At 45.7% G+C, this 12,378-nt stretch overlaps 1 protein-coding gene across 1 annotated transcript; it reads left to right on the forward strand.

The window, feature by feature from the left end:
• The first annotated feature begins 52 nt into the window (after positions 1-52).
• Positions 53-11,109, forward strand: LOC146196880 (uncharacterized). The gene is made up of 2 exons (XM_084598578.1): positions 53-687; positions 9,453-11,109. The coding sequence occupies exons 1-2, from the start codon at positions 439-441 to the stop codon at positions 9,807-9,809; spliced, it is 606 nt and encodes a 201-aa protein (XP_084454704.1). The 5' UTR covers positions 53-438; the 3' UTR covers positions 9,810-11,109.
• Positions 11,110-12,378: the final 1,269 nt, after the last annotated feature.

Raw genomic sequence — 12,378 nt, forward strand, 5'->3', positions numbered from 1 at the left:
AAGTTGCATTATAAAGTAAAAGTTAAATGTACTGTGCACTGATGCACAAGGCGGCGCAGCCATCGCATCAGCACTCAGCAGTCGGCGACAGCGAGTTGTTGATATGTTTTGCTACGTTTGCTGCGGTTTACGGCGTCTTTTACAAGTGTTTCACCTGCTCCATCAGCACCGGAAAGATGTCCTCTAGCGATTACGCGTGACACAGCCTATTAAAACACGCGTAAGTGTCAGCAAGTACATCAAACGAAGTCAGCACGAGTCGCCACGACCTCTTGGCCTCCTACCGGTGTTCGTTTCGAGCTTTTGTAGGCCGTTTTTCACACCAACGATCGCCCGCCGCGAGTACACACATCCCAACAGACGCAGATACTCGAGCCGTTAATAAGCGCGACGCTTCACTGAATTTTTCAATGCTAACAATATCGGCGTGCGGCACTGATGAAGCGACCGAGGAGCCCATGTTTTGTTGCCGGCGATCATCAGCGGCGGTTAAAAGCGCGTCGTCTGCACAACGCCGCGGCGGCGGTAGCGCCACTGCTGCGGCGCAAGCGCACGGTGCAGGTCAGCGGTTTCTATCGAACGCCGGGTCCAACTCCAGAGAAGAGACCGCGGCTCGAGGGCGTCGACGACAGCCATGCCTTCCTCTGGGAAGTCCAGGCGACACCGAAAGAACCGACCTTCGGTAAGGTAGGCTTCACATCAGCACGCGTCACCGGGTTATCTGGCACTGCCGGTGCGCCTATTACGCATGTGTCTCGGCATAGCCTCCTTTGTCTCGGTTACGGAGGAAAGATGTTTGCACTCGTAACGCATTATCATCGGGGCGAAGCGCGGATGCCGACTGCGCGAAGCTCGTTGTCAGAGGATAACGGATTGTGGTTGACATGGTGAGCGATCGACTGTCTACGGACGCAATAGTCTAGCTGAAACGACCCAGCGTACCTACGGATGCTATGAGTGTCGGCAGACGTTGACAGGCGAGCGGGAATGCGGGAAAATAGGCACTGCGGAGGCTGGGATTGGGCTATATGCGTCTCTTGGTAGGACCGGTCGATAACAGGCGAGACAGGCGGTGTGACTAAGCATAGTTTGTTGCGATGGCCACTGTCAAACGATATGATCCCGAGCATTTTGCGCTTCGTAACATCTGTACAACGGAGACGTAAACACTAGCTTTTGAGTAGCGTTTTCTGGCATTGTCAGGCGGCCTGTCGTAACGCAGCACGTGTGTTCGATGGTAGAACCGGCATTATGACTTCGTTTGTTGCGTAACGATCAAGGTCCCTGAAGAAAAACGCTGGCGGTGGCGGTTTAAAATTTGGGGTTTACAGCATTTCAGAAGAACTCATATAAGCCACTAGCCACATTACTGGAATCTTAAGCGTCTGATCAAATTTAGATGTACGGATATTGCATTGTGTTGTCAGAATTACTGCATTTTGCTATGGTTAGCACAATTTTTTTTTTTTTGTTCCGTCTGGGCCTAAAACGCTTTCTTATTTTCCTTTTGCTTTGCTTTCCTCTTATGGCTTGATTTACGGAGACGTCCTGCTTGGATATTTTGATATCTGTATCTCGATATCTGTTTTTATTGGTCGTTCAGCTATTCATGCACTGCGTAAGCAACGGCACTAATTTACTGCTAGTACGTTCACTACGCAAATTGTTCAGGAATTTGTTCACGATTGGGTTTGGTTTTGTTTTGTTTATAGGGTTCAACGTCCCAAAGCGACTCTGACAATAAGAGGCAGTTGTGGAGAGCACCGGAAATTACTAACTTCACCCAGCACGCTGGGCGCCTTGCTTTTCGCCTCCGTCGAAAAGCGGCCGCCGCAGCCGGAAGTTTGTCCACGATTAATAAACACGCAGGTGGTACGCGTGGCGTGGATGTAGCTCGCAAGGGGCCCGCTGCGTGCGATTGTAAATATACTTTCGCGTGGTTTTCAGTGTACGCAGAAGCGTCGACGCATTCGCCTCTTGTGTTACTCATAAAGATTTGTCAAAGAATAAGAATAGACAAAGGTACTAAACTTTTTCCTCTTCACTTCGTTATTTATCACACTGTCAGCTCAGGTACGTGCAACATATTAGGCATTCTCCAAAGGAGAATTCGATTCGAAATGCCAGAGAAAGTGGTGCCGTAGTGGAGGGCTGGGGAGTAATTTCGACCACTTGGAAATCTTTAACGTAACGTGCGCTGACATCGCACAGCACACTGCCAAAGTTGCTGCACATCTGAAATTGATGTACAGGTGCGGACATAAGTAAATGGACCACGCTTTACCGTTCAAATTAAAATCACGCTTTCTGCACTGGCGATAAGAAAAGAACATTAATTTAAGTGAAAGGCTATTGGCATCTACTACCGGTTCACACGTATCACGACTGCCAGTTTCGATTATGCAGAGCGGGAAAATTTTTACAAGCAAAAAGCGTGCTCCGTTTACTTTTGTCCGCACCGGTACTTTGGGCCTTGCAAGGGCAAACCCCCGCCCGAGTGACTCCTGTTAGTTCACTGATGAGAAGCATGGAAAGATTTAATTGTCAAACCTGACAGGAAGACTCTAGCCCTTAATTATCGCAGGTTGTGCAGAGGAAATAAGTCGCTCTCGAATGCGAGTCGCGACCCTGTATAATCTTTTTAAACAATACTGTCAGTTTACTGCTACTGTATATGCTTAAAACACTGTGGATAAAAAAAAAAAAAAAGAAAAGATAGCCTGTCAAAAGAACAACAGTTTACAATTGTAGTAATCGTTATGTAACCGCGCAAGTATATTGTAGGATTATGACTGCCAAACAGTAAGAACTTAAGCACCTGAAACTACCAGCAGAATGTGTTAGGCCATTTGCTAAGGTGCTATCAAGATGTAACGTATTAATTACCCATATCCCTGGCAAGAAAACTGTGTAAATTATATCCATTATGCCATTACTCACCTGGGAGACCTGAACTTGACTGCTAAGTTTTTAAAAAGGCCCATTAGAGGGAGGCAAGGAGGTCAGAAACAAACCTGCAAGGGTGACGTTATCCATTGGAAGGAAGGCAGCTTGGAAATTACGTGGGCGGAACGTGTGTGATGCGGTAAATGGTAAGCTTTACTCTGTACCGGTGAAAGTGGATCCCGGGGGAAGGAAAACATAGTGTGGTACGGCAGAGTCACGTGGCGCGGTGAGAAGATAATGTAGGGTACCGCGGCCGGCTTGATTATAGTACTTCGATCATAAGCATTTTTACTTCAATAAGCTCACTCCGGCGATGGTGATAATTTTTCAAACCACCGAGTATCGAAATTTGGCGAAAAAAGATGATTACCGATCCGAGTCCGACATTGAGTCGAATTTTTTTATTTTGAAAATGGAGTTGAAATTACCTATACCCTGTCATGAAACTTAGAGCTTTTCTTTAATCGCTGGGTGTTCAACTCTACATCTAAGATCTTGCGAACAGCTTGGTTTCGAAGCACGTTCGTTATCTTTTTTATGTGGAACGTTTAAGAGACGTATTGCTAAAGTTTTCGAAATATACACTGAGGCTGAAATTTTGTTGAGGGTGGAGGATTGAGACAAGTTAGCTAGCGTGGCGCAGGTCGTGGAGACGCTGGCACGTACAAAATGGTAGATTAAAGCTCGAGGGGTGAGCGAAGATTTGGAAATTTCGAATAGTGAATCGAATATTCTCTATTAGATTCACACTGTACGAATCTGATGGTGCAGGTTAAAAATTATTCGAAGCGAATCGAATGTGCTCTGAAGTTATCGAGTATAGTTCTCGAATAAATGGCACGAAAAGTCGAGTTCGGCATGCTGTCCTAATCACTGCATAATATCTTAATTTAATTTCTGCCTCGATCCTAGCCCAAGAGTTCTGGAAGGTTCGGTTCCCATCTCGCACTCCCATCTCGGGGGTGAAGCTCGAGCTGGCAGCAACTGCCATGTCACGTGGTTGCGTGACGTCACGCAACCCGGTTACCAATCAGTGCCCGGCCGCATCACCTGCCTACTACTACCGGCCAGAGGCATGCCCATGATTTTTCATTTATCAATGCCGTCAGCGCCGGATTTAAAGGCGAAATACTTTCTTGCCTCACGCACTATCTCTCCTTGCACTATCCTTTCAATCCCCAGTCAAGCGCGCAAACCACTACTCCATTCCGGGCTTGTAGGAAACAGATCGTAATTCTCCTTGTATATATCCTAATGACAATAGCGATGGTAATGATGATGCAGTTAGAGATAATAATGGTGATGGCAGTGACAATGCACTTAGTTGGTAAGCTACAGTGATGATGATGATGATAGCGGGGACAGTGATGATGCAGTTAATGAAAACAGTCCTGTACAATGGCTTTCACCATTTCCGTGCATACTTAAGCGCAGTCCTCTGATTTTTCTACAAATGGGGCGTTTGATGCGGTGGGCCCAGCCCAGTGAAATCAGTGCAGAGCTGTTCAGAGTCGCCTATGCTAATCTGCGGTATTTTTTTCGTTCTCCAAAATTAATTCTGAAAAACTAATTAGTTCTGCTCCTTTTTTTTTTCGTACCTTCGCTCGTTTTATACGAATATTCGGAAAGGTATTGGATATTAGCATTAGATTCATATTCGATTCAGTTGTGGAGTTAAGTTAAATTGGTTCACAGGAAGGGAAAGGCGCAGTAACTGTCACACTTGCTCTGTGGACACCCGAACCGCGCCGTAAGGGAAGGGAGGAAGGTGGGAATGAAAGTGGAAAGAGAGAAAGAGGAGCCGTAGTGGAGGGCTACGGAGTAATTTCGACCACCTGGGGATCTTTAACGTGCGCTGACATCGCACAGCACACGACGCCTCTTCGTTTCGCCTCCATCGAAACGCAGCCGCCGTGGTCGGGTTCGAACCCGGGAACTCCGGCACAGTAGTCGGGCGTCTTACCACTGCACCACCCCGGCGGGGCAGTTGTGGAGCCGCACTGTACGTATTCACTTGAAAAAAAAAAGTGTCATTCGCACATCCCTATTTGACACTCATATCATCAACACCCATTAATCAGTTGTTTGGATTTCATTGGGCATACCGACTGTATACTGATCGGCCTTAGCGGTTCTATAGCTATTTTGTTTCGAGATTCTGAGGTCTCAAACGGACAGTGGCAGCGAACACCTTTCATCTCAATAGCACATTGCTATAGATATAGGTGCTACTATCTTAATGGCTGTGCCTCTAAGCTGTTGCGAGAATGATTTTGTCACATCACTATTCCGCGTTCCCAACAGGACTCGGAGAGCTTAATTCCGATACAGTATTTATCAAGAACCAGAGACGCGCGTCAGTTGCGACATTCATCGATGCTCTTTCTAATCTGCTACCACGCCTACTTTGTGCACTGCTTGGCAGGGTCTGTGTGATCATCCGAAGCTCAAGCGGCGCGTCTACTTCCTCCAGTTGTGTAAATTACAAGCGCTGCACTCTCCGCGTATCTCGCTAAATTATTCATCGCTAGTTTGTTCAGCTGACTATACATACCGAAACAGTCTCCTGAGCGGCAGAAATGGCGGCACTCAGCAAACCAGTTAATAGAGATTCGTAGCGCGATCCGTTACCCGCGTTCCACTGCGCATGCCTATATTGCTAAACGGCGCTAGGTAGCGCCACAAGTCTAGAGTCTCCGCACAGACCTGTCGCGCCACCAAAGGCGTGCCCTTGCGTTCGTTAGGTTTAATAGAGCTGACCACGATTGCTGGAATTAAGTAAACATATCACACTGAGATCGAACCTGTATCATTACCAATAAAAGATCCACTGCACAAACGGCAGTCCACTACAGCGTAATTCCCGTACATCTCACTATCTAGCGGTACGTCAGCTAAGCACCTCACATTATGGAGTTGATGCTACGCGGCGAATTCTTGAAGCGACCTCAAGAGAAGCTACTCGTGCTTTTTATTTTTTTTTTTATTTTGCACGAATTACGTCAGTGCTATCTGCCTATACAAGGTCCAAATTTTCAATTTAACGTCATAAGCCTGCTTGTGAACGGCCTTTCTTGGCAGTGCGCTGCTCTAATTCTCTGAATCTTGTCGCCGCTTTTCAAGTTTTACAAGCTCTATTACAACAATGATGTGCGAGTTCTTGCGTAGCTGAAATGGCGCGTGTTCCGAAATGCACCAAGCAGCAATCAAGACTTCGCCCCCGAAAGACGAACTGCGGCAGTTTAAAAGCTGTAGGAAACTCTCCAGCGTTAGACAGCAGGTAACGCGGGTTAACCGATAGCTTAAACAGCTCGTTCGACCGAAAAGCCGTCGTCGTAGTAATAGTAATAGTTGTCGCATGCTGGAAATAATCGGTGGCCGCGTAAAAATTTTTTCCCGTATTTTGTGGTTCTAATGAATAATGATTGGTGTGTGATAGGCAATGACGAGTTGAGGAAATCATTGTAATTAATCGATGAATTGAAGAGGTGAAAAAAAGTGAGAAATTGGAAAAAGAAGGTTAAAAAGTGTCAAAATGCTCAAAATGAAAAGATGATGCTTGACGACTCTAATTAAGAAGGTTTAGAGTTATTTGGTCAGTTGAGTGAAATAATTGAAAAAAGAGAAATTTGAAAAACTGGGTTCAACGTTGTCTAAATGCTTAGAATGAAAATCTAATGCTTGATGATGTTGATTAAGAAAATTTGGAGTGTGTAATTGATCAATTGATTTAATTTAAATAATTGGAGAAATGAAAAATTGAAAAAAGAGGTCCAGCTCAGAATTAAAACTAATGCTTGATGATGCTAATTTAAAAATTTACAGCATTTAAGTGATTTAATCGAAATAATTTTATATGAAGAAATCGTTCAAAAGCGTGAAACATCTCAGAATGGAAAGCCAGTGTTTGCTGATTCTAAACATCGGTGTAAAAAAAAAAAAATTAGAAAGAAAAAGTAAACACAAAATTAATGAAGTGAGTAAAGAAGTGAGTGTCCGTGTTTGTGAAACGCTATCGCGTTATACCCTTAACGGCGGAGATTGTGTCCTCATATCTTTTTTTCCCCCGAGGAAGGCTATTGGGGAGTGCCTCTACACCCGAAGAGTTTGTGTTGCTCCCTTGATTCTGTTAACAAAGCATCGGGTGCGGCGATTCGTGAAAGTGAAAGTAAAAGATAGGGTGATCGTTTTCTCTTTGAAAAAACAAACCGGTAGCGCTGAACCTTGCGGTCTTGCATATTAATCAGCTACAGCTGATTTGCATGAGCGGCGAGAGGTCTAGAAGAGACCCCGGCCTCCTGTCGGCGTCTTCGCTCTTCGGCATGGCGTCCTTAGAGAAGAGTGCTCACAGCATGCTGATTAGAGCTGCCGTTTGCCTCTCGATTTAGAATCTACATTTTTTGACGTATTGCCAAGTGGAGTTTAGCTTCCTGGTGCTGCATATGAATAGGCCCGAGATTAGTTACGGTTCTTTTTTTTTTTTTTTTCGGGAGCGGCTACCTTTTCAAACATTAACATAATACATGAACTTAGCTAGAAAACGAGCACTCAGAATAATTATCAATGTTTTCTACGACGCTTCTACAAATAGTTTTTTTACACTTCGCGTTCAATTTCCATACCGCAACTGTATAAGTGTACTTTATTTATTTGACCACACCCTTCATCCATCATAACATTCCTTTTATGCCCTGAGGCAGTAAACTTCGCAAAAAAAAAAAAAAAAAAAAAAAAAGTATACTTTATTAAGTAGCTACAGGTCTTCCGCTGATAATGTAACCGTGATTTCTAATACAGCTACTACTCAGGCAAGAGCACTATTCCCACAGTTATGATGGGCCCACTCATGCTTCGTTTCTATTCCTCAAAACACTCACTAATTATGGAAGCCAGATAATCACCTGCAGAGAATTTATAGGACACAACGCAGTCTTTGCATTGTGCACTATGCATTTTCTGTCCAGTCTGCTCAAACTGTGTGCTGCTGTAATGCCTGCTTTTGTACATCTAATTACGTGTTCCTTTTTGCTACTTACACTGTGCGTTCTTTTCACTTTTGCCAATGTCAGACTTTGTGCCAGGTGTTTCAGCCAACACTTTCAAACATTCCTAATATACTCAGCATCACACTGTCAGCCGCGGCGGATGTAATGGACTGTAAATACTCTTCTAATCACAGTAAAATTAACAAAGTATCACTAATTAACGTTTCTGTTAATATAGTACGGTGGTGGAGCTTTTGTCAGCTTTTGTAACGAAGAAAAAACTGAGTTTTGCGAGTCCTACGGCGCGAGAAATGTGGTGCTTATTTGTGCATACAACCGAAACCGAGCTCATTTTGCGCGGGTGGTCAGTTCGCTGGAAAAGGCACATCCAAGCAAAAGAACGTGCAGTCTTTGTCAAAAATGCACAGCCCCAAGGGTTTACTTTCAAAGCCCGGTCTTCTGGAAGCACTGATGGAGTACCGAAGCTCGAGGAGAGTGATGACAAAATTTCTCGTCGACCTTTGACAAGGACTGCACATGACGTAACACAGTAGCGCGCACGCTTCGAACTATTAGCTGTATTTTTTGCGACACGTCATCGGTGGATGTCGCGTCTCCACCGAGCTTGCTGCGCGTACACTGAACTCAGTTTTGCATTTGTGCGGACAACGCACCGGGTTTCCACGCGCTGCTGGGCTTTCAAAAACGATTTTTTTTTTATTCGTTTCCAAAACTGTTATAACATTGCCTTGTCCACGGCTTCGAATTCTTCATTGGCATAGCCATCCAACTGTGAAAAATTCCTAAATTAGTCAGTTTTTAATCACCTACATGATTAGATTTTGCACAGAAGTTATTTTCGCCGCGGATGAGAGTTTGTTCCTTTTTTTTTAATTTCTTTTTAACCGTGTTATTGTTATGAATTTTCTAAAGTGTTCGCTGAAACACCCGGTATAAAAACGCTCTTTTTCTCCTTCTGGTTTTTCCTCGATGGCTAAGTTTTTTTTACAAGGGTGCAGACCTTTCATCAAAGCTTTTCATAGACTTTTCGGCTGCGCTCATGACATATCTGTGATGGTAAATAATCGTGACTTTACTAATGGGCGTTCCTAAATACACGCCGTTAATTTCTCTCTCTCTCTCTCTCTCTAATGAGTGCTTACGTACCGCAACTCACGGGCCTATTTTCCGTTCCGCCTCCTAAATGTGACCTAGTTTCGACTCTGCGGCCTCGAGCAGAGCAGCCTTGCGTTATATCAACTGAGGGGCCACTACGGCATGTTTCGCTTAGAGGAGTGCGGCGATTCTTAGAAAGGGAGTAAGTGTATGGGAACAATCGTCTAGGCCTCAAAGAGTAGCTAGAAACTCTCGACTTCTCGGAGTTCGTTTCCTAATGGTCAGATATATTTTCGGTTGCCTAGTTTTGAGCGATCGATGTCTCTCAGTGCACGTTTTAGGCGTTTAAGCGCCCGGATAACAGCAGCCCCCTTCCGTATTATTCTTTTTTTTTCCCCTCGCCAGGATTCCAAGCACAATAAGCAACATAACAAGAGCGGTGCGAACAACGGTAGTGCCGGAGGCGGCGCTGGCGGACCCGCCGTGACTGCCGCCCTCGCTCAGTCCCCCGTCACATCGCCCATGGAGGACGCGGCGCTGCCGCTCATGGTGGACGCAGCGGGCGGCGGCAAGCCGGACGAGGAACTTCTGTCCACGGCCGCCGCCGCCGCCGTCGAGATGGCCGGGCCTCCACTACCGGCCGACTCCGCCATGATGGAGGTCGCCGGCACGCCGTCGGACGAGGACGACCCGGCGTTCAACGCCTTCAACTACTGGAAGACGCCCTTCCCTGACGTCAACACGGACGTCATCATGGAGTAGACGCCGCCGCCTCTCACTCCCCCTCACCTATTCGCTCCTTCTGTCGTCGCCACCGGTCTTTCTTTTCGTGTCGCTGCCTCGCTTATTATTTTCTCTGTTGCGTTTTAAACCCTGTTTTGTTCGTACTGGTCATTGTTTCGCTTCCCCGTTGCCGTCACCTCACCTCGAACAATAGAGGGCTTTAGCATGCCGCAAACGTAGTAGCGCAGATGTGCAGCGTATACCAGCCGTGTGCCAAATGCGCATGCGCTGTGGCCACGTGACGAGGCGCACCCACCATTGCGCACAGGGCTTTCATGCGCATTTTCTTCTTATGGGAGGTTCTTATATGAAGGTTCCCAGCGGCCCAGCTGTTATTGTATACCTCCGCGCAGGTATGCTCACGTTATGCTAACGCGCTCTAATATTATTGTAGAGATTTCAGAGTGACTAACTCTTGCCGTGTGTAGTACAACACGCGCATCAATTGTTTCTTCGCTGATGTCTCAACACTGTAATGACAAGTTTGCAGTACGCCGAGTCCAGAGTATGCGAATGTGCACGGGCTGAATCACAAGGGAAAGTGCGTGTGAATGAAGATAAACAAAATAAAAAGTTAGCGTATGAGATTCTGCTAGCCACTTTGGTGGGTGGATCGTTCGTTGACGACTTCCTTGTGGGCTTCATTTTTTTCCTTCCTCGAGTTTCTATTGAAGCTCGGGTAAAGAACGGACATACAGAGGACTGAAATGCCTTGTTCTTTTCCTTGCGTTTCATACTTCGTACACGGATGCTTGAGAAAAAAAGGGGGGGGGGGGGGGGGGGGGAGGGGGGGTTTCCTTGCATTGCATCATTTTTTTGTTATTCATGTTACTTGACTCACTGATTCTTTGACGTACGTGAATTAAGTTTCTACTGCTGCAGTACGCGGCGACTCGTTCTAAAATAGCAGCTGGAAGGGCGCAAAGCAGCGGCCCAGCAGCTTGAGACGACGCGAGCGTTTGAAACATCAAGTGGGCGGGTACACCCGGAAAATAGGAGAGTTGCAGAGTTTCGGTGCAGAGGGGCTTGTTTTTCTGTTCGGCGTTCGCTGGCTGCGTGGAAAGAGAAGAATGAAAGAAAAAAAAAGGTGTCTCGCTTCGAAAGCTGAGTGTCGAAACATTTCACTTGGTGTTCACGTTCCGAGTCGTTTTGTTCTAGTTCTCTGTGTACCATGTTGGCGCACTATAAATCTCGTGTCCACGACACGGAAGGGTCTGCTGCCTGTTCCATGTTGTGTTTCTTTGACGATGAAATAAATCTATTCTTTCTGTGGTGTTCACGTCGGCTGTCACCATGCTGTCGTTACTGCTGACCACGCAAGTGCACGTGTCTATCAGTGCGCTATTCTGCCACTGCATACGGCTTGTTCAAAATTAAGGCTTTCCGGATTTGTTGTTTCTGAAAAGCACGAAGAGCAGTACACATAAGTAGTTTGCGTAAATGGGTTATGCGACTAGGCGGACACAAATTGCGAGAAGAGTTGTCTTAACTCAGTGAATAATTAAAATGCGCCAACTTTTTATTCACTACAGTTAGCGTGAATGTTTATATTTGCAGCTTGGTAGTTTTATTCCAAGAGCATTCGGTTTTGTACGAGTTTAAAATGCGCACTTATCTTGACATGTGCACGTGCAAGTTTTCAAAATGCGCACTTATCTTGACATGTGTACGTGCAAGTTTTCAGGCCAATGCGCTTAATTACGCATGCAATATACCCCGGCACTTGGCAAGAAGCTCCTCAGTGGTTTCACGGATTTATGTATGTGGTGTTGGTCTGCCTGACAAGCATGTGGAGCTGCAACCAAAGGTAATAACTTTTCGTTCTTGACCAGATAACCAATCGCTTGAAAAAACAGCCCTCACCCCGGTACGTCCGCACTGTGATCCGTCGGTCTCTCGTTAAGCGAAGCGCCATACGTGACAGATGCGTCACACTGGAGAAGAGCTTCATGCTGAATGCCGCTGTGTTGCATGCGTAATTAGACGGCTGCACGTGTTTAGACGTGCATATCTCGTGCTATTAAATTGGTACAGTATAGAATAGCCTTCGAACGCCACAGCCTACAAGCAGAGAGAGAGAAAACGTTTCAGTATAGCCATGCATGCTTACTTCATTGAATAAAGTGCAAATTAGTTCAGTTTTGGTTAAATACCGAGTCTTCGATGACAGCGTCTTTTATATTTTACCTCCACCTGACCGCATAGCCCATTAACACAAACGACGTTTGTGTGGTGGTGTTCTTTTTTTTATTAAGTCCAGAAAGTCTTCTATTGAACACCCTGTATAACGAAGGCAGAGAATTGTTATCGTAAGAGCCAGAGTGCGATATAAGACTTTTTAGAGGGCTAAATATTTCACACCATTTGAAAGCGCCAGCGCGACTCTAATGTCGAGATTAAGGCATGAAAATTCCCGCATATTCCCGCATATTGTGCGCCCATTCCGTGCGGAAGAAATTCTTTGCTCGACTACGAGAGGGCTTAAATTGTCGCATATGTGCCCGCATTTTATGTTTGTATCTTTTGAAGGTCACATAGGAGGATTTCG

This window comes from Amblyomma maculatum, chromosome 3 (assembly GCF_055883805.1).
Source record: "Amblyomma maculatum isolate TAMU_Amacu chromosome 3, ASM5588380v1, whole genome shotgun sequence".
Classification (NCBI taxonomy): Eukaryota; Metazoa; Arthropoda; class Arachnida; order Ixodida; family Ixodidae; genus Amblyomma; species Amblyomma maculatum.

Coding starts and splice junctions, on each gene's coding strand:
- LOC146196880 (XM_084598578.1), top strand. CDS start 439: ATGAAGCGACCGAGGAGCCCATGTTTTGTTGCCGGCGATCATCAGCGG. Junction 688..9,452: donor AAGAACCGACCTTCGGTAAG/GTAGGCTTCACA, acceptor TCCCCTCGCCAG/GATTCCAAGCACAATAAGCA.